This window comes from Aethalodelphis obliquidens, unplaced genomic scaffold (assembly GCF_003676395.1).
Source record: "Aethalodelphis obliquidens isolate GAN/ISIS:26980383/991018 unplaced genomic scaffold, ASM367639v1 scaffold43, whole genome shotgun sequence".
Classification (NCBI taxonomy): domain Eukaryota; kingdom Metazoa; phylum Chordata; class Mammalia; order Artiodactyla; family Delphinidae; genus Aethalodelphis; species Aethalodelphis obliquidens.
Genome location: NW_020837987.1, coordinates 9,793,636 through 9,815,372, shown reverse-complemented (window position 1 = coordinate 9,815,372; position 21,737 = coordinate 9,793,636). Strand labels below are relative to the sequence as shown.

Below are 21,737 nucleotides of genomic sequence, written 5' to 3'. Positions count from 1 at the left end.
ACCTCCATCGCACACACAGCATGGGTGTGGGCGCGCACACACACACACACACACACACACACCGTGGCTGAGTTCTTTCCATACCACGGTCCGTGAAACAGACACCCTCCATTTTCCCTGCAAAGACTGACAGAGGGAAGTGAGGGCAACCAAGGCCCCCAAGGACGGCACTGCGACCGGCCAGAGGGCTGGCCAGCGGCCTACGGGAAATGGGGACCTGGACCTTTCCAATGGACCTGGATGGGCCTCTGTCCAGCCTTAACCAGAAATCAGGAAGTAGATGCGGAATCCCATTACCAGCAACTGGAGATGCTGCCGGTGGCCTTGGTGCGATTCCCTCCTGGCCTGCCTGCCACCCCCTGCCACAGGACGCTTTGTTACTACGGAGGAGCCAGGGAAGGTTTCTGTGGGCTGGCAGACTTCGGGGAGGGGGGGATCTTTGCTTGTTGTGTCTTCTTGAACCCAGCTTCAAGGTTGCTGTGCAAGCATGCTATCAAGCCCACCCCTACGCCCACGACCTCTGTTCACATTTCTAATCACTAAACCGGGACCCTGCTCCACAAACCCACCCTCCCTGACCCAGGACACACAGAGACCCAGAGACACCTGACAAGAATAACAACAACAACAGTAATAATAGCTGCATGTCGAAACGGTATTATGCGTTCACACAGGTGACTTTATTTCACGTGTACTCTTGGGGCACACACCACAGTCAGACCTAGTGCTTGCACGCAGAGCCTGTAGGCCAACCACGCTGCACGTACAGACTGACGTACTCACCGCCGATGCCAGACTTGGCACACAAACCTGCACACGCGCCAACGGCCGCCACGCGCAGAGCCAGAGTGCCTCCCGAGTGCACACGCAGCGAGGGCTCCACGGACATCGAGGCGAGGAAAGGAACTCCCAGGATAAATACGCGCGCCAACTCCCCCCCGCACACGCCTCACCCACAATGGAAACCCCGAGTACCGGCCCCACCCCCGCTGGACACACATGGCATGATTCTACACCTTTCTCTTCACTCTGCCGAGGCTCCCAAGCCCTGCACACAGTCAGTCCGTCCTGCACGCCTCTCTCAATGCCCGCAGGCCGTGTACACATGCACACGGCCGCCATGGTCTGACTGTGCTCTCCAGCCCTTCACTGCTCACTGACACCACTCTCTCCCTTCCCGCCCTGGGGGAGGGGGCAAATTCACCTGGCAGGATGGTAAGAGGCTAAAAACTACTGAGTTAAGAGTCTCATTGGGTCTTTCCCTAAATCCAGGACCTGCTCCCTAACTCTGCAGGCCTCAGGATGGAGGGAGAGAGTGGGGAGTGGTCAGCAGGCCAGAGGCTTTCTCTTTGGATTTTTTACCTGGGGCATAAAAGCTCTGAGGACCCTCTCAGATGGACCCCCGCACACACGGCCTCCCCTTTTCACTTCCCACTAGCCATCCGTGTCATTTTCTTTTCCGTCCACACCCTTCTCTCTCGGCGGGGCTGAGTCCAGAACCATGAGCCCTCACTGAAAGTCCTCCCCTCCCCCTGCCATGGCCCCAGTAAGCATCCAGTAGGACTTCTCCAGGAGGCCAGAGGAAAGCGGGGGATGGCGCTAGAGCCCCCCAACCCGGGGCAGACCCACGCCCCCAGCAGGGATGAAAGAGGGTGGAAACACATGGGTCTGCGGAATAAGGCTTAGGCTCTGGTGGGAACTTGGGGCAGTCCTGTCTTTGCACAGAGCCCCTCTCCCCGGCACGCTGTTCAAGCCGAATGCTACAAAAGTGATGAATAAATGAAGCTGAGGGAGGGGGTAGAAAGGACGGGGCGACAGGGAAAACGAGTGGCAGGGAGGGAGACAGGGGGAAGGGGGAAAAGAGAGAAAAAGAAAGGGAGGGTGGAGAAAAGGAAGATGGAAAAAAAGGAAAACCGGAGGGGGGGGGGGGTAGTTTTTGTGGAGAGGAGGAAGAGACAGAGAAACTGGAAAACAGAGAGAAAGAGACACCAGCAAAGGAGATGGAGAAAAAGGAGCCCGAGGTAGGACATGAGAGGAAGAAAAGAGAAGGGAGACAAGAGGCAGGAGGAGGCGGCCAAGGGGGGTTCCCCAAGTTACAGACTTTGCCCAGAGAACTGAGGGGCGCACCCTGGCTCCCCAACATCGCTCCGGGGCCCTGGAGCTCTGCTGCCCACCTCTCCGGCCAGAGATGCCGATGCCTCTTGGAGCCCCGATCCCGGCTTCCACCCTTCTGGCAGTCCGAGGCACCCCGTTTCTTTCTCTTGCCCCTCATTCCCACCCCCAGCCCTTGCTCATTGCCCGTGCCCTCTTACCTCTCCCCCCCCATGCACCCTGCTTGCTTCCGAGCTTCAGACAGCATCACCAACCAATAACCTCACCATCATCGCACTACACCGGCCCCCACACCCCCAGGAAAGGGAGGAAACAAACAAACAAACAAACAGGCGGCACCGCCACCAGCCCTGACCCCCTCTCGCCTCATTTTCTCCACAGTCGCCCGCTCCCCAAATGCAGGGTCCAAAATGGGGATCCCGCCCAGCCCGGGGAGCCTCTCCAAAGCGCCGAACGAAGCCAGTCGGGCGCAGATGCCACCTTGTCTCTCCTCTCTGCGCTCGCTCCTTTTTGTATATGATGGCCCCAGCCGCGATGTGGTTTATTTTCGTCTTTTTACTGGTGTTATTTTTTTCCTCTTTTCCTTTATTTTTTTGGCCTGGGGGCGGCAGCGATGAAAGCGCCCACCGCCCGCCTCCTCCGCCAGCTCCCGGCCGGCCGCTCTTTCTCTAGTCTGCGCTCCTGGGCCTCCCTCCTTTCTCTTCTCTGTCTCCGCTCTGCTCCTCCGTCCTTTCAGTTCCGTCCCCAGTCGACTGCTCTCTGCTCTCTCCTCTCTCTACTGCCTCCTCCTCTACGCCTCTCCTTTCCCCTTCCTTCTTGCCCCTTCTCCCCTTTTTCTCTCCCTCTTCACCTCCTCTGCGTCCCCATTTCTTCCCATCCCTCCCCCCCCCAACCACGCACATCTCTCCTTTGGTTCCCTCGCTGCCACCAACAGTAAGCCGACCCCACACACACACCTCGCCCCCAAATAATAAAAATACCCAGCCAGGGGGCAAAGCCCCGACGCCGGGCGCCGGGAGGGAGGCGAGAGGGCCGGGGCCGCAGCGGCGGCGGGCAGCCCGAGCGCGGTGCGGAGCGAGCGGCGCCCGCCCGGCTCCCGCCCGGAGAGCTCTCTGCAATAGGCCGAGCCGGCTGCATTAAGCTTCTTGCAATCAATAAAGCGCGGGTCAGATTATGCAAAGCGCAGATATTAATATGCAAAGTTTTAAAGATTTTTAAATGGAAGGGCGAGCGCGGCGCGGGCGGGCAGGCAGGGGCTGCGAGGGGAGAGGGAGGAAGGGAGGGCGGGCGGGCGGCGCGCAGGCGAGCTGGGGAGAGGAGGAGGCTGCCCGCCGCCCGCCCGCCCGCCCGCCCGGCAGCGCCGCGCCGCCTTGCCTTACCGCTGCTCCCATCGGTAGGCGCCGCTGTCTTCGCCATGCGCGTCAGCTGCACAGCTCCGAGGGGATGGCCGAGGAGGAGCCGCCGCCGCCAACGCTACCCCCGCTCCCGCTCCCGCTCCCGCGCCCGCTCGCTGCCTGCTGCTGGCGCTGCTCTGGCCGCTGCTCCTCGCCTGAGCTGCCGGCGCGAGCCCAGGCGCGCGCCATCCCCGGCTCCCACCTTGTCCCCATGGCAACCCCGGGCCCAAGGATGCTCAGAGAGAGAGCGCGAGCGAGAGAGCGAGGGGGGGAGAGAGGGAGAGGGAGAGGGCGGGGAGCGCAGGGGACACGGAGGCAGGGAGAGGCCCCAGACTCACAGAGACACAGAGATTCACAGAGACAGAGACACGCAGAGACACGCAGAGATAGGCTGAAACAGACAGAGGCTGAAACAGATAGAGATGCAGTAACAGAGAGAGAGGAGAGGGGTGGGGAATAGAGGGGGACACAGAGACAAGGAAAAGCACAGAGACCTACAGAGACACACAGAGATACACAGAGACACACAGAAGGAGACAGAGGGGAAAGGGAGGGGCAGGGAGCAGAGGGGGACTCAAAAGCAGGGAGGTGCCCTGAGGCCAGGAGACTCACAGAGACACAGAGACATCCAGAGACAGAGACAAGGGGAAAAAGGGAGAGGGAATAGGCAGGGAGCACAGAGGACTCAGAGGCAGGGAAAGACTCATAGAGACAAAGAGATGCCCAGAGACAGAGACATAGAGTCAGAGAGACACAGAGACACACAGAAACATATGAACACAGAGACAGAGCGAGAGGGGTGGGGAACAGAGGGGGACTCAAAGGCAGGGAGATGTCCTAAGACCCAGAGACTCAAAGAGACACCAGAGACACAGAATACAGGAAGGAAAGGGAGAGAGGAGAGGGTGGGAGTACAGGGGATACGGAGGCAGGGAGAGACTAACAGAGGCAGAGAGATGCCAGAGACACACAGAAACATGTAGACACAGGCATGGGCGGGTGGTGAGGAGAGAGATGGGGAGAGCAGATGGGGACATGAAAGCAGAGAGAGGCACTAAGAACCAGAGACACTCAGAGACAAAGAGATAAGGAGAAGAGATCCACACAGAGAGAGAGATGAAGAGCCAAAAAACAGCCACAAAGAAGCAGACAGACAGCAGATGTGAATAGTCACAGAGAGAGAGAGACAGAGACACAGATAAGAGAGAGAGACATGCAAGAACCAGAGATAGGAGAAAGAGCCACACTCAGAGAAAGAGGGAGGAAGAGGCAAGACAGAGCTGGAGAGATAGAGAGATAGGAAGACACAGAGACAGAGACAGGCACAGAGAGACAGACACGGAGATAAGAGAGACATGCAGAGTCAGAGAGATATGAAGAAAGAGCCCAAGAGAGGCAAAGCCAGAAAGACACTGACAGAGACCAAAAGATACAGAGACTGAGATAGAGAAAGAGAAAGAGGCACAGAGAGAGAGGGGCAGAGGCAAGGAGATAGATGACTCGTGAGATGTAGACAGAAACATAGAGAAACATAGGGATTCCGAGAGGGAACCTAAGAGACAGAAAGCAAGAACTGTGCAAAGAGAGACACAGAGGCCAAGACGGAAAAAGAGACAAGAAGAAATACAGACAGTGAGAGACAGAAAGCAAAGACAGAGGTTTACAGAGGCAAAGTGATGACTCAGAGAAACACAGAGATACAGAGACCTGGACGGAGACTGCAAGAGACAGAGGAGACATCTAAAAAGACAGAGAGAGATACAGTCGATGGAGACAGACAGACACTGGAAGAGGCGCCCTGGTGGACAGAAATCCTTAGGGAGGTACAAGACAGAGACACCAAGAGATAAATGGAGAGTCCGAAATACAGAATGAGACTGGAAAAGGTGTGTGTGGCAGGGTGGGGGACAAAGAGGCAGAGCCTAGGGAAAGCTAGGTGCAGGCTGGGGTGAGAGCAGAGACCAGGAGAGGAACAAGGGGGTCTAGGGGAGCGGAGGGGGAGAGAACAGGAGAGCAGGTTGGGGGAGACAAAAATAGCAGGGAGGGGAGGGAAGCAAGGAGGGCAGGACACGGTCACTGAACACCTCCCCTGTGCCCGACACAGTAAGGCTGGGGAGGGAGAGCAAGGAAAGGGAGGCTGAAGGGGAAGGGACCCTGGGCCCCGGGCAAAGTCGGCTCCGAGTCTGAGGACACGTGGCCGCCGGCCCCGGCCGGCGGGGACGCTGCGGTGCAGGGCAGAGGATGGGGCTGCGAGTGGTACCCAGACCAGGAAGGGGTTTGAGGGAGGAGGGCTCGGTCTGGGCTCAGCAACTGCCTGTCGCTTTGTTACCCGTCATCCGGCTGCCCCGTGCCGACTGAATGGGCACACAGGATCGTCGCGTTGGGTGCGTGAGAGAAACATGAGAATCACCAACTGCCCACGTGTACCGTACCGAGAGGGCTCCCGGGACCTACAATGCAAGTGCGTAACAGAAATAAATACAGGAAACACCTACCCCGCGGGCGTACAAAGTAAGTACACGGGACCGTGCAGCGTTCTTAACAGACACGGAAGTACCTACTACCCCGTGTGCGCAGCAGCCTCTTGGGACCCACAGTGTGTGCACAAAACAAATAAATGCAAGAAATACTCACCCCATGTGCATACAAAGTAGGTACAGGGACTTTCGCAGCCGTGCACAAGAGACGTGGAACCACTTAATACCTCCTACACATCACAGGCCCTCAGGCCCTCAGGCCCCACCCACACTGACTGTGCAGGACACGGATAAATACAGGAAATGCCTGCCCCACCTGCACACAAACTAGGCACACAAGAACTACAGGGCATGGATGGAGGAACCACATACCAAGCAGCTTGCCAGAATCCACACTGTGTACGCACAGCGCAGATGAACGCAGGGAGTACTGTATGGCCTGTGCCCATGAAGCAGGCGCACGACCTAATGGGCCTCCCTGGTGTCAACGTGAGAGAGGCCCATGAGCAGATCCTGGAGACCCACAGCATGAGTATAACACAAGTTACTGTAAGAAACTCCCACTCCGTTTGCAGACAAAGGCACATGGGTCCCGCTAGTAAGAAGGAAACCCCCCCAAAAAGGTGTGTGTGTAATGACAACACAGGAATGGCCCACCCTGGAAGGAGCAAGGAGGAACACGGACCCTGCAATGAACTACCCAACAGACCCCGGTGTGTGTGTGCACAACAGACAGAGGGTGACTGCCAGAAGGGAGGTTCCAGGCCAGGGCTGGGGCCAAGGCCAAGGATGGGCTGTGCTCTGCCTCGCCCCCCAGCACCTAAAAGGACGGCATGCGGTGAGGGCTCATCCCTTCTAAGAATGACCAAGTATGTAATAATTATGTGTATGATGAATACGCACTAAGGACACTAGTACCGGTGTTAAGGACCCAAAACTATTGATTTGCTACGTGGGAAGTCCATCCATTTCAGACGCTCCCTAGACAGGATGCTGAGTGGCCCGCATGTGATAGGTATCCCCTAATTATCCAGAATATCTGTATCAAGCAGGAGCTGACATTCCTCATGTACCAGAAGCAGATGCAGGAGGACAGCCCTGGGGGCAGGTTGTCCCTGAGTCATAACCCTGGGAGGGTTGAGGCAGCCACCAGGCACGTTCGAAGATGTATGCGGGACACGGCACACAATGCTGGGAAAATGTGCATGCTCTCCCTGCTTCTGAAAGAGCGCTGATTCCAGAAGTGTGGATTCCTCTGAAGAGTGTGTGTGTGTGTGGGTGTGTGGGTCTGAGCGAGAGCTGTGTCTGGGTACAGATATGCATGCACGCAGTTCTTCCCCTGTGAGTGAACTTGTGTGCTTCGCTCTCACCCTTCCTCGTTCGGCCCATTCACATTTCAGAAACTTGTGTAAAAATAACGGTACCTGGTGCTATAAATGCAATATGTTGTAAGCTATGGATACTTATAATTGTGTCTGCATATCTGAACGCACCTCTGGATAGAGGCACATGCTCGCTAATGCAACGTGTCTGTTCACGCATCTGTGGCCGTGTGTGTGTGTGTGTGTGTGTGTGTGTGTGTGTGTGTGTCTTTGTGTCTGGCTCACAAGTCTTGGGTCTCCCTTACACCCCTGAGGGTAAAGGGGGTAAGATATGGGAAACGGAGGCACATGGGGTGGGGGAAGGAAACTGAGAGAAGGAGGAAAGAAGTGGTACAAGAAGAAGGGGGGGAAAAAGAGAAGTAGAAGTGGAATGGGACCTCGGGAAGGAGGGAAGGAGGCCGTGGGGACAGAGGCAGACAGGAGACAGTGGATGAGAAAGGGCGGAGCACAGGGACAGCAGGTAAATGGATGGAGAGAACGGAGGGGAGACTGGAGGAGAAAGGAGGTAAGTGGGGCGGACAGGAGACCAGCGAGAAGAGAGTGGGCTAAGGGTGTCAAGAAGAGGGACCCAGACTGGGGAGAGGAGAAAAGAGATGAGAGATGGAGGGAAGGAGGAGAGGGAAAGAAATCAGAGAGATAGAGGTTTTTCTGGCCAGTACAAAATTTAGAGATTCCCCCAAGGTCCTCCCATGGGAAGGTGTTTGAGTGGGGCATGAAGGGGGATGGCAGGAAGCAGAAGAGAGGAGGGAAGAGAAATCATAACTCAGCATCCCGGGATGGGGCAGAGAGCTGCCTCCAGCATCCCAAAAGGAGCTCAGAGAGAAGGGCTCCTGGGGCAGAGAATGGTACCCAGAGCCAGCCCGAGGTGTGGAGGCAGCGGCAGGGGGAGGGTCCAGGAGGTGGTGGTAGGAGGAGCTGGCAGACTCAAGGAGGTGAGGGCTCCGTGGTACAGAGGTTTCCAAAGGCCAGATGGGCGGGTAGGAGTGGAGAAGCAAGGACCAGGTAGAGGAAGAAGCTTAGAAAGGAGCAGAGGAGCGAGAGCCTGCTGGCTAGAAATGGCCAGGGCAAATGGAAGAGCGGCTGGAGAGCGACGTGAAGGCCACCGGACATCTTGCAGATGGGCCTAGCGTTATGCACTTCCAAGGATCAAGAAGCTCTTCTAGGTTGTCTCTCCCAGACCATATGATTCAGTCCCATTTAAGAAACATTCACTGAGTGCTAGTCTGCGCTAGGACCGTGCTATGAGCTGAAAACACAAAGGTGACCCTCACAGAGATCCTGTTGTGGGGAAGAAAAAGACAAGAAATACGCAGTTACTGACACACTCAGCAACGCAGATGAACCCGAAAAGCAAAGTGAACAAGGCTTGTCACAGGAGACTATATACGATAGGATTCCATTTACACAAAATTCTAGATAGAGCGAAACTCTAGTGACAGAAAAGTAGCTCAGTGGTGGAAAGGAGCTGGGATTGGGAGGAGGGACTGTAGCAAAGGGGCAGGAGGGAACTTTGGGGGGTAACGGAGATGTTTTGCATTATGACTGGGGGCAGTTACATGACCCTGTGTGTGTGAAGACCCATCACACTGTACACTTACAGTTGGTCAATGACTGTATTTAAATTATACTGCAATAAAGCTGAGCAAAAATACATAAATAAACAAAAAATTATGCGCCAGAACGTTAAGGTTCAAGATAGGGAAAACTGTGCTCAGTAGGAACCAAGAGGAGGTGGAGGGGGCAGTGAGGGAGGGCTTCCAGGAGGAGGTGATGCCTGAGATAAGACCTTAAGGATGGCGGTGGAGGGCAAGGCGTTTCCATGGAAGAAGGACTTTCACATGGTAGCAGGTGAGGACTGAAAAAAGTTCAGTATGCCTCAAACACAGAATGCAAAGTAGGGCTATCAAGTAATGAGAGTAGAGAAAATCAAGGTCCAAAATACAAACCTCAGGACCATTGGGAGTACTGGGTTGAATAAACCCCACCTGCACCTGCAAAGGCCCACAAGAGGGAAACTGCAAGCAAGACAGAACTGGGAATCGCTCATCTGCCCTCGGCCGCCCCACAGACAGGGGTTCCTTCCCCTGTCCTTCCGGAACTTCATTCCTGCTCCCTTCACGTGGGAACGTCCCTCCCCACCAGGCAACAGCCTCTGAAGTGGGCCATCCCCCCGCCCCCCCAGTCCCTGCCCACTGCCCACATCTATCTGCAAGCTTGCTGGCCCCAGTGGATCCCTCCGGCCTGGATTCCATGTGGCCACTGCCCCCTGGTGGCTGGAGCCATGCATTACTGAGGATGAAGGGACAGTGTCAAGGCCAGGGCCTAGTCTCTGCTCCACCAGAGCCCAGTCCAGACCACCCCCATCAATGTTCCCCCTTGCAGATGGCCTCCTCCTTGCTACATCCAACAGGCGCTTTTCAGTCCTATGGGACTTGCCTTCTCTGCAGCACACGGTCACAACCATCTTTTAAAAATGCTCTTTACATCTAAGAAAGTTCACCCCTCTGGTTCTCCTGCTGTCTCGGCTGCTCTCCCAGAGTGAATCATCCCTACCCCAAACTGTCTTCTCTCTGCCGGTAACCCCAAATTTGTCTCCAGCTTATCCCTCTCTCCTAGGCTTCAGACCAGATATCCAGCCACCTCCTGGAGGTCCCAAAGGCACCTCAGAATCAACAAGTCTAACCTGAAATGCCTCTTCCCCATCGTACCCCCCCAACACACACACACACACACTTGAGATCCCTCCCCCCATAGTAGCAGCTCCATCTGATCTAGCAATGAAGTCAAGAAAAATGGCCCCCAGCCTGACAGCCTCTTCCTCATGTTCATATCCAAATCGGGCTTGCAATCGAATTCAGTTCATTTCCCGCCTTAATATTAAGATGAAACGGTGGGGAGGGATAGATTGGGAGTTTGAGACTGACATGTACACACTGCTATATTTAAAATAGATAACCAACAAGGACCTACTGTATAGCACAGGGAACCCTGCTCAGTATTCTGTAATAACCTGAATGGGAAAAGAATTTGAAAAAGAATAGATACATATATATGTATAGCTGAATCACTGTGCTGTACACCTGAAACTAACACAACATTATTAATCAACTCTACTCCAATATAAAATAAAAATTTAAAAGTAAATAAATAAAATGTAGAAACCAACTGAAAACAACAATAAAATTATTTTTTTAAAAAGATGAACCATATGAAAATTACCAATCGTCAATCAGCTTTTTTTTTTTTTTTACAAAAGAGCAGTTTCAAAGAATTCGACCTAATATTTCTCATATGCATCTCCTCTTCTCTTCCCTGCCCCCAGTGTCCTGGTTCAGGCCTCCACACCTCCTGCTTGGCCCGATGCACCTGCTTCCTACCTCGCCTCCCAGTTTCCAGTCTGGCCACTGGGGTGATTGCTCCACAACATGCCTCTGATGAAGTCCCTGCTTCAAACTCTTTCAGGGCTCCCTGCTGCCAACAGGACAAAAGCCAAACCCCTTAGCCAGCTTTTCAGGCCCTTTGCAATATCTGGCTCCCCTCCCCCTCCAGTCCCTGCCCACCATGCATCTTATCCTCCGACCACACCGGACCACCACTACTTCCTTGAATCCGCCTCCTCTTACCTCCTGGCCTTGGTACATGCAGTTCCCTATAACTAGAATGTCCTTCCCACTCTTCTCCCCCTGGCTAACCTATTAGACTTCAAGAACCAGCTCCCAGAGGCAGGGGCGGGCATGTTTTGTGACCCCCGCCTCCTGGATCCCCTCCTCTTCAGCCCAAATCCAGAGGAGAGGAAAAGGGGCGTAGATGGGGTGAAGAAAGCGGGCAGGAGAGAGACGGGGTCGGGAGAAGGACGGTCCCTTTGGGGGAGGGGCACGTGTACCCGAGTGTTTATGCGTGTGTGTGTGTGTGTGTGTGTCTGGGCCTGGTGCAGGCTGCACGTTTGCTGGCTGTCTCTGTGTACCTGCGAGTGTGTGCCTGTTTGTCCCGTGGAGTCAGTGCTCAGTTCTGTGCCTGCAAGGTGTACAGTTAAGCTGGAGATTGCCCAGGTTGGGGCCAAGTACCAGGAAGCTCAAGGCCCGGGCCTCCTGGTCGTCCTTTTTGCCTTGGCGCGTGCAAACCCGCCTGCCAACGTGACCTGGATCGACCAGGATGGGCCGGTGACTGTCAATGCCTCTGACCTCCTGGTGCTGGCTGCCCAGAACTACCCGTGGCTCACCAAACACACCGTGCAGCCGCAGCTCCGCAGCCTGACACACAACCTCTCCTTGGTGGCCACCAACGATGTGGGTGTCACCAGCGCCTCGCTTCCGGCCGCAGGCCCCTCCCGGCGCCCATCCCTGATCCCTAGTGACTCCAACAACCTGAAATTCAACAACGTGCGCCTGCCGCGGGAGAACATGTCCCTCCCGTCCCGCCTGCAGCTCAGTGACCTCACTCCAGACTCCAGAGGGAAACCAGCGGACCAGTAGATGGCTCAGGACAACAGCCAGACAGAGTTTCTGGATCCGGAGCCCGGCGGCCTCCTCACCAGCCGAGGTTTCATCCGTCTCCCAATGCTGGGCTACATTTATCGGGTGTCCAGTGTGAGCAGTGATGAGATCTGACTCTGAGCTGAGGCCAAGACAGAGGGTTCCTTCTTGGGCCCTGGGCACCCTCCCGGTCCTCCTCCAAGGCCTGGCCACATTGCCAACGGGAAGAGGCCACGCCACTGCCACTTATGCTTGTCCTCTGGGTCACTGGTATCCTTGGCAAGGCTGCCAGCTGGACCTAAGCCCATGTTCCAACTCTGGTTGAGGGCCTGCATGATTGCCTGTGCCCAGGCGGATGGGGCTCTCTGTCCAGGTGTGCCTGGAGGTCATCCAGCATCTAAGCGTGGCATGGCCTGTCGGCTTGGGGCAGCTCTGCCCCACACCGGTACTCCTCAGCACTGGGGGCATGCCTGGTTGGGAGGGCCCTGCACATCCTGGATCTCCTCCCCATGCTATGCAGCTTTGCTCCCTCAGGGAAAATTTAGGACCCTGCTAGCTGTAGAGAACCAGCCTGCCCTTTGCACAGGAACTCACCTCTGGCCCAGCAGCGCCGGCCAAGCACAAACCAGTACCCTTTGCTGCATACCTCTCTGCCCCAGCCCCCCTTGGGCATCACAGGTTATACATTGGACCTTCTCCACTTGGCACTAGACTTCCCCTCTGGCCTGGGCCCTGGTGGTGCCAGCGCCTGGTGTTAGCACAAGAAAGGGGAAGAATGGGAGGTGAGAAGTCTGGTGCGTCCAGGCCTGCATGTAGCTATGCCTTGTTTTCTTACAGTGTTAGCACTTTAAGCACGTCTTCCGGGGAGGGGGTGAGCAAGGGCCCCAGGGCCCTGTCTGGGGCTTCCCCAAGTCTGGCCTTTTCATGATTCACTGTGAGTGCCCTGAGCCCTCGGGGTTGACGGGTTCCCGCTGAAAGTATCTACCCCGCTATAGGACCCCAGCCCTGACTACCCCATCAGCAGGAAGCTGTTCTTCCTGTCCCATCCCCTGTTCTTTAGGGGATGGCCATAGTGGCACATAACTTGAGAGTGCTGGAAACCTTAGGGGGACATGGAAAAAGCAGGGAGATCACATCCCCAAACAACCCGAGAACACTTTTGAAAAGCAACGTGGAAAAGATTGCAAATTAACAGAGTGCAAAGTGTATTTTTCCCTTCTTGATATCTTGTTTTGTAATTTTTCTCACGTCACTGCCAAGGACAGTGCTGAGCACGTGGTAGATTCTCAATAAACTTGACTGAGTGAAAAAAAAAAAAAGAACCAGCTCCCATACCCTATGCTACTGTAAATCTCCAGTTTATACATTCATCCATTCCATACACAAGCTGAGGCACCTACATAAGTGTGACTTCCATGGAAGGTGCTGGGGATGCAAAGCAGGAGAGGATATAACTCCTGCTGTCAAGAGCTCAAATTCTCTTGAGTTTTCAAGGGGAAATCATTCTCCCGAAATTGCAGGGGGCATTAAACTCAGAGAGGACAGTATGAACAGAAAAAAACGGACACATGAGGAAGAGCAGGGTGTGTGCAGACAGGCGGGCGGGTTGCTAGAGCACAAGCTGTGAGAGGAAGATGCTGCTGGAGAGGCTGGATGGGGCCCAGTCATTAAGCATCTTTTGATCTCAGAGGCCATGGGGGTTTCATCAAGGGCAGTTTTGCATTTTTGAGTGGGGGCCAGAGAAATCAGGAAGCTGTTGCAATAGCCTAGGCAAGAGGTACTAAAAGCCAGTATTACGACGTTGGTATCAGGGACACAGAGGAGGGCACAGGCTGGAAAAACCTTGAGGAAAATCCAGTCAGCAAGGCTTCACATTTGGATATGAGGGTAAGGGAGAGAGTGGTGTCAAGGGCACGCTCCTCAGCTGGATGCCAGAGTAGATGGAGGTCCCGTTTGCTGAGCTGGGAGAAAATAGGAGGCGGCACAGAACTTATTCAATGAAGTTCTTTTGTTGTTGTTGTGTTTGTTTTTGGCTGCGCTATGAGGCTTGCGGGATCCTAGTTCCCCAACCAGGGACTGAACCTGGGCCCTCAGCAGTGAAAGCAAAGAGTCCTAATCACTGGACTGCCAGGGAATTCCCCAGTGAAGTTTTTACGGAACTTTTCTTTTTAATATAAATTTATTTATCTATTTTTGGCTGCGTTGGGTCTTTGTTGCTGCACGTGGGCTTTCTCTAGTTGCAGCGAGCAGGGGCTATTCTTCATTGCGGAGCGCAGGCTTCTCATTGCAGTGGCTTCTCGTTGCAGAGCACGGGCTCTATGGGCGTGGGCTTCAGTAGTTGTGGCACGCGGGCTCAGTAGTTGTGGCTCACGGGCTCTACAGCGCAGGCTCAGTAGTTGTGGCACGCAGGCTTAGTTGCTCCACGGCGTGTGGGATCTTCCCAGACCAGGGCTCAAACCCGTGTCCCCTGCTTTGGCAGGCGGATTCTTAACCACTGCGCCACCAGGCAAGTCCCTTTATGGAACTTCTTATGTCTGCAGTGCTCATGGGACATGCCCTGGGTCCAAGAGTTTATATTGGCTCTGCAGTCAATATTTGGACGTATTTACGTGCAGTATCATGGAGACAGGTCTGCACTGAAGATTTGGGCATCATCAGCATACAGGTGATAGCTAAAATCATGAGGGTGGAGGACATCTCTCAGGAAGAATATGAAGAATGAGAGAGCTATGGGCCAAGGAAGGAGCACAGGGGAAGAGCCACATTTCAAAGGCAGGGCAGAGTAAGAGGAGCCCCTACAAGGACCAGAGAAGCTGCCAGGGAGGAAGGAGAACCATGAATGTGCTGTGTTATGGAAGCCGAGGTAGGCAGCTCCTACGAGGCCCCCGGTGACCCTGCCTCCTGATACTCGTGTGCTTGTGTGATCCCTTCCCCATTGTGGGCTGGACCTAGTGACTCACTTCTAATAAATAGAATATGGCAGAAGTGATGGGATGTCACTTCCAAGAGTAGGTTATAAAAAGGACCACACCGGGAATTCCCTGGCAATCCAGTGGTTAGGACTCCATGCTCTCACTGCCGAGGGCCCAGGGTTCAATCCCTGGTTGGGGAAGTAAGATCCTGCAAGCCAAAAAAAACCAAAACAAAAAACACCACAGCTTCCTTGCCTGTGTAGTGCATGTCTTTCTTTTTCCCCAACTCTCCTGCCTCTCTCCTTCCTCCCTCTCTCTCTCCCTCCCTCCCTCTGTCTCTCTCTGTCTCTCTCTGTCTCTCTCTCTCTCTCTCCCTCTACTGGATCACTCACCCTGGGGGAAACTAGGTCATGCTATCCATCCACACACACACACAACCCAAGCCTTCAGAAGAGACCACAACCCCTCAGCTAGGCTGCTCATGGATTTCTGACCTGCAGAAACTATGAGATAATAAATGTTTGTTATTTTAAGATGTTAAGTCTTGGGTTGATTTGTCATGCAGAAGCCAAGGGAGGAAAGATTTTCAAAAGAGAGGCACTGGTCAATGGAGTTAAAAACTGCAGATAAAGACTGAAAAATGTCCTTGGATTTGGCAAGAGAAGGTCATTAACAAGCTCGGTGCAAATGGTTTCGGTGAGTTGAGGACTCAGATGGGAGATGAAGGCTGGGGCTGACTGACGAGCAGGAGTGCACGGACATCTATTGTTTCTGCCTGCCCAGAAGCCATTTCCCCACCGTCTATTACAGCTCCCTGATTTTTCTCTGAGTAACCACCCATGGCCTACCAGATACGTACGATTCCATGAGACTCTGTCCGCCAGGGTGCCCAGCTGTCCACAGGCCGAAGGGAGGTCACATGACTCAAACTGCACCAATCAGAAGCTCTCCCTGGAATTTGAATTGTGGGCTTACGTGACAGGACGCCTGAACCTGGTTGGAGCTGATTCATGCAGCAGCCAGGGCCCTGAGGAAACCGCCATTCCTTCCTGCTCTCTCGATTCCCGCCCCTGCCCTGGCTCCAGTCTTTTCTGAAGCCGGGTTCTTCGGTCTTTCCTTCCACTGTGTGTGCCACCTTTATTTCCTTCTAATAAATTCCTTGCTTGCTTAAGTTAGCAAGTCAGTCTCTGTTGCTTGCAGCCAAAGAACCCTAATTCATACTTATTTTCAAGAAATTTTGGGTGGGATGAGGAGAAAGACAAAGGGCAGGCACTAGAGGGGGCACAGAGTAAAGGGAGGTAGAGGTTTTTTGTTCTTGTTTTTGTTTTTTTATTTAGGCTGCACCGGGTCTTAGTTGCAGCACGCGGGATCTTTAGTTGCAGCGTGTGGGATCTAGTCCCCCGACCAGGGGAACTGCTCCTGTATTGGGAGCCCAGAGCCTTACCCACTGGACCACCAGCAAAGTCCTTGTTAGTTGTTAAAGTGGTAGAAATTTGCATATATTTATAGGCTAAGAAGAAGGAGTGAGAAGGAAGCACTGTTGAAACAGAGAAGGGAAGAATGAAGGAGTAATATTCTGGGAGTCATAATGATAGGCGATGCATGGGTGGAGAGGCTGGACTAGAAAAGAGCCTGGAGAAGGGAAGTAAAGGTGGGTGTGAATTCCTATAGGTGTGTATAGGAAGCTGAAAGAAATGAATGACTGATTAGCCTTAGTTTTATTTGTTGAGAATGAAAGGGTAGGGTTGGGGGATGTTCATGGGAGCGTGGTGACTGACAGGGGGTTGACCAAGAAGTCGGAGTGGCACCTATATGTACCACTTTGCCACCATTCTTCTCTGAGCCAATCTCAGCCACCTGAACCAGGGTTAGGGATGTGCTGATAGATGAGGCAGAGGCCAGGGTGTACAGGAACCCAGAGCGCGCTGCCCATTTTCCATTTGCCCTCCAGGCCCACCTCCACCCTTCTCTGCCCGTATGAACAGCATCATCCAGGCTGCCTTGCCCTCTGACTTCTAACTGGGTCATTCTGGATATGTCACCTCCTACTCCCAGCTCTGGATCAGTACCGTGGTTTGTTTGTTTGTTTCTTGGCCATGCCACGTGGCTTGCAGGATCTTAGTTCCCCAACTAGGGATCCAACCTGGGCCCCTGGCAGTGGAAGCACGGAATCCTAACCACTGGACCACCAAGGAATTCCCACTACCATGGTTTTTTGTCCCTTTTCTTTTTTGGCGGGGGGGTGGGGGGGAGCCACGTGGTACGCGGATCTTAGTTCCCTGACCAGGGACAAAACCTGCGCTCCCTGCATTGGACGCGCGGAGTCTTAACCACTGGACCGCCAGGGAAGTCAGAGTACCGTAGTTCTGAGAGTGGCTGCACCCTCCACAACGCTGACGCTGCTCAGGTATGTTCCACGGTCTCACCGGGCTCCAGTAATATCATTTCCTCTCCTGACCCCTGCAGACCTCAGAGTGGTCCCAACTTCCCGCTGTCTTCACCTCCCTTGTTGGTTCTCTCAACCTGACCCACACTCTCTGCAAAAAGTCCCTTCATTAAATGATCTTTGAAATCCCAGCTGTGGTACCCTCTGTTTCCCTCTGGGACCCTGACTATTAGAGAGCTAGCCAGAGAGATCAGATGGTCCAATGTGAGGCTCTGGCTGGGCAGGGAAGGGAGAGGAGCCAGGAGGGGTCTGGTCAACTGGCAGAAAACAGAGGGGTCAAGGGAGTGGAGCTCTCTCTATGAGTTGATGCTACAGGTGTGATGGCAGCGGAGGCCTGCCAGGCCTGGAAGGAAGGTGCTGGGATCAGAGCAGAAGATACTGGATTTTGAACATGGAAGATAGTACTGGGTTGTGGTTAAAACCAGGGATTTTTAATTTGGGACCCAGAGAGTGCTCTGTTACAATCTTGGCTTTGCCACTTTACTAAATGTGTCACCCAGGGAAGTGACTTCACCTTCCTGAGTGTGTATCCTCATCTTTAAATACCAACCCTACAGGTTTTGGGGACGGGTAAACATGTAAACAGTTTGGCACAGTGCCTGGCATGTGGTATAAGTGCTCAGTAAATGTTCACTGTGTGCACTGCCCTTCCGGGTCATGACTAAGTGTGGTCATGGGAGTGGACGGCTGGTGTGGGAGGAAGGTCACCAAGGATGAGGTGGAAAGAGACTAAGACGCTCGATAACTAGAAGGATGGGTCACCACACGGAGGTTAAGTATCCCAGCAGAACGGCGGGGGCTGGGGTGGACAGGAAGTCTGTGAGGATGTGCTACAGTCTTCAGGAATGAGGGGGAGAAGGCAAGGAGTCAACAGATGTCAATGAGGAAGTGGAACAGAGGGTGATAGAACCCGGGGACCTAAGGCTCAAGGAAGCCTGGGTTCTGTGAAGCCAGATTAGAGTTGGTGTCTGCCTCATCTGAGTTCCCACAGTGATCACATCCCTCAGTGATCACATCCCCCACAAAGCCAGAGCATGGCAAGAGAGGGACTGGAGCTGACCCATCCTCTAGTAGCTAGAAGTATACCCTGGTAAATGATTGTTGAATGATTTGGGGGTGAGGGAAGGAGAAAAGTCATGGGTAACATTCAGTAAAGGGGCAGAGCCAGGATTGTAACACGGGGCTCTCTGGGTCCCAAATTAAAAATCCCTGGTTTTACAGAACAGACTCATAGACATAGAGAACAGACTTGTGGTTGCCAAGGGGGGGTCAGTGGGAGAGGGGAGGATTGGGAGTTTTGGGTTAGCAGATAAAAGTATTATGTATAGAATGGATAAACAACAAGGCCCTACTGTATGGAACACGGAACTACATTCAATACCCTGTGATAAACTATAGTGGAAAAGAATATAAAAAAGAATGTATACGTATAACTGAATCACTTTGCCGTACAGCAGAAATTAACACAACATTGTAAATCAACTGTACTTCAATTAAAAAAATAAATAAAATTTTAAAATCCCTGGTTTAAACCACAACCCAGTACTGTCTTCCATGTTCAAAATCCAGTATCCTGCGCTCTGACCCCGGAACCTGACTTCCAGGGCTGGCAGGCCTCCGCTGCCATCACACCTGTGGCATCAGCTCATAGAGAGAGCTCCACTCCCTTCAGCCTTCTGTTTTCTGCCAGTTTGGCCAGACCCCTTCCTGGCTCCTCTCCCTTCCCTGCCCAACCAGAGCCTCATATTGGACCATCTTATTTACCCTTGACTTTGTTCCATTTCTCTCTCTGCATACTCTTTACTTTTAATAACGTAATGCTTAAAAAAAAAAAAGCAACCTCTTACTCAGTTTAAACAAATGTTTCCTGAGACCTTTCATAAATGGTATTCCACCTGTCTGGAATACCCTTGCCCATTCTTTCCACCCGAAGATCTCGTACTCCTCATTCAAGAGTGAGCAGAAACTAATCATGAGGGAGAAGGAAGATAAACCACAATGGTATCCTACCACAAAATTAAAAGTGTCTGACAATACCAGGTGTTGGCAAGGATGTGAGGCAAAGAGAACTCTCACTCAGTGCTGGTGGGACAGTAAATCGGTATAAACAATTTAGAAAAGAAATTTGTCAGTGTAGTAGGCTGAAAAACGTCCCCCAAGGAAATTCCCCGGCAGTGGTTAGGACTTTGCCCTTTCACTGCAGGGGGCACGGGTTCAATCCCTGGTCAGGGAACTAAGATCTCGCAAGCCATGCAGCACAGCCAAAAAAAAAAAAAAAAAAAAGTCCGTGGCTTAACGTCTGGAATCTGTGAATGTTATTTTATGTGACAAAAAGAACTTTGCAGATGTGATTACAGATTTTGAGATGAGGAGACTATTCTGGATTATTCGAGTGAGCCCTAAGTGCAATCACAAGTATCCTTATAAGAGAGGCAAAGGGAGATCTGACACTGACAGAGGAGGCAATGTACCTACAGAGGCAGAAATTGGAGTAATGCAGCCACAGACCAAGGGATACTGGCAGCCACCAGAAGCCAGAGTAGGCAAGGAACAAATTCTCACGTGGAGCCTCCAAGGGGAGTACGGGCCTGCCAACACCTTGACTTCAGCCCAGTGAAACTAATTTTAGACTTCTGGACTCCAGAACTGTGAGAGAATACATTTATGCTGTGTTAATCCACTAGGTTTGTGGTAATTTGTTACAGCATTCATAGGAAACTAATTAGGCAGTATTGACCAAACCTGAACATACTCTTGCCCATGTCCAGGAATTCTCCAATTCTCCTTCCAGGTATATCCCAACAGAAATGTAAGCATTGGGCTTCCCTGGTGGCGCAGTGGACAAGGATCTGCCTGCCAATGCAGGGTACACATGTTCGATCCCTGGTCTGGGAAGATCCCACATGCCATGGAGCAACTAAGCCCGTGCACCACAACTACTGAGCCTACGCTCCAGAGCCCAGGAGCCACAACTACTGAAGCCTGCGTGCCTAGAGCCCGTGCTCCGCAACAAGAGAAGCCCCCGCAATGAGAAGCCCGCGCACTGCAATGAAGAGAAGCCCCTGCTCGCCGCAACTAGAGAAAGCCCACGCACAAAGACCCAACGCAACCAAAAATAAATTAAAAAAAAAAAAGCATTTGTTCACACACACACCACACACACACACACACACACACACGTAAGAATGTTCACAGCATTATACAGTACAGCTCCAAACTGCTAACAACCCAATGTCCATCAACAGTGCAATGCATGAACTACCTACCTGTGGGATGGTCATACAATGAATACTATGCAGCAATAAAAATGAGTCAACTACAAATAAACAGAACGTGGAAGAATCTCACAGACACAAGGTTGAACAAAAGAAACCAGACGCAACAGAAAACATATTGTATGATTCCATTCATATCAAATTCAAAAAGAGATAAAACTATTTCATTGAGTGACATAAAACTAGAAAGTTAAAGAAAAGCAAGGAATTATTACTGTAAAAGAAAGAATAGTGTTCCTAGCTAGGGGAAGAGGAGTTGTGATCAGGAGGGTGCACATGACAGAAAGGGGGTGGGGGGAATTCTGGGGTGTTGCTAATGTATGTCTTATCATGGGAGGCATGGGTGTTTCACAACAGCTTATTAACTGTACAATTTATGTTTTATGCACTTTTCTGAATGTTATATTTCACAATTATATGTTATATTGTGGTATTTGTTATATTTCACAAAAGTATCTTGGCGGGACTTCCCTGGCGGTCCAGTGGTTATGACTCCGCGCTTCCACTGCAGGTGGCGTGGGTTCGATCCCTGGCCGGGGAACTAAGATCCCTCATGCCGCATGGCCAAAAAAAAAAAAGTATCTTGGTGGCGGCGGTGGTGGTGATAATTTTTAATAAAATGAACAGGGAGCTTCCCAATCCATGAAGATTTCCTGGGTCCCTCCATCCAGGGTCATCTGAGCACCCCCAGCCTCTGCTGCTTGTTCAGTCACTGACCACTCTGGGCTGTGACCCCCAGTGTCCCAGTCTGGCTCACCCACCAGAACAGGAGCTGTCCAGAGCCAGCACCCAGGCTAGAGTCCTCTCAGGATCCCCAGCAGAGGCCAGCCAGCCCAGGGCTGGGCAACCAGGAGCCCTCTCGGAACATGTGTTGCTGTGCAGGTACACTGGGCATGCCTCACCTACCACCTGACGTTGTCATTGTCAGGGCCCCTGTGTGTCTGCTAGCAATGTGGCAGGAGATGATTGCTGACCGAACGAGGGCGTGGCTGACTCTGCATTGCCACTTACCTTTGACTCAGTCCATCTGTCTCTCTACATCCCATTCAGGAATGTTCCCTAAGGCCTCCTCGAGGAATGTTCTCTGCCTGGAATGGCCCCTCTCTGTCATTCTGCTGAACTCCTACTCATCCTTCAAGAGCCAGCTCCAGGTTCCTCTCCTCTGTGAAACTATGGCCCGCCTTCCTCTGAGCTCCCACAAGCCCCTATTTCCCTTGGCTGCAGCCTGTCCATGTCCTGCCCCATAGAATCTTTCTCGACTTCTGAA

General features: G+C 52.8%; 1 protein-coding gene and 1 pseudogene across 2 annotated transcripts in view; one reads left to right on the top strand and one right to left on the bottom strand.

The window, feature by feature from the left end:
• Window positions 1-7,087, bottom strand: part of POU2F2 (POU class 2 homeobox 2) — a 77,084-nt gene extending 69,997 nt beyond the window's left edge. The window contains exons 1-2 of one of the 2 annotated variants that reach the window (XM_027079674.1): window positions 6,141-7,087; window positions 3,492-5,956 (exon numbers count right to left, since the gene is read on the bottom strand). In XM_027079674.1, the coding sequence (XP_026935475.1) occupies window positions 3,492-3,528 (37 nt within the window). In that variant the 5' untranslated portion in view covers window positions 3,529-5,956; window positions 6,141-7,087. Of the gene's footprint in view, window positions 1-3,491 lie in introns of both variants that reach the window. The other variant, XM_027079676.1, reaches the window with a different exon arrangement.
• Window positions 7,088-9,158: 2,071 nt separating this feature from the next.
• Window positions 9,159-12,965, top strand: LOC113606242 (transmembrane protein 25 pseudogene; annotated as a pseudogene).
• The last annotated feature ends 8,772 nt before the right edge of the window (window positions 12,966-21,737 follow it).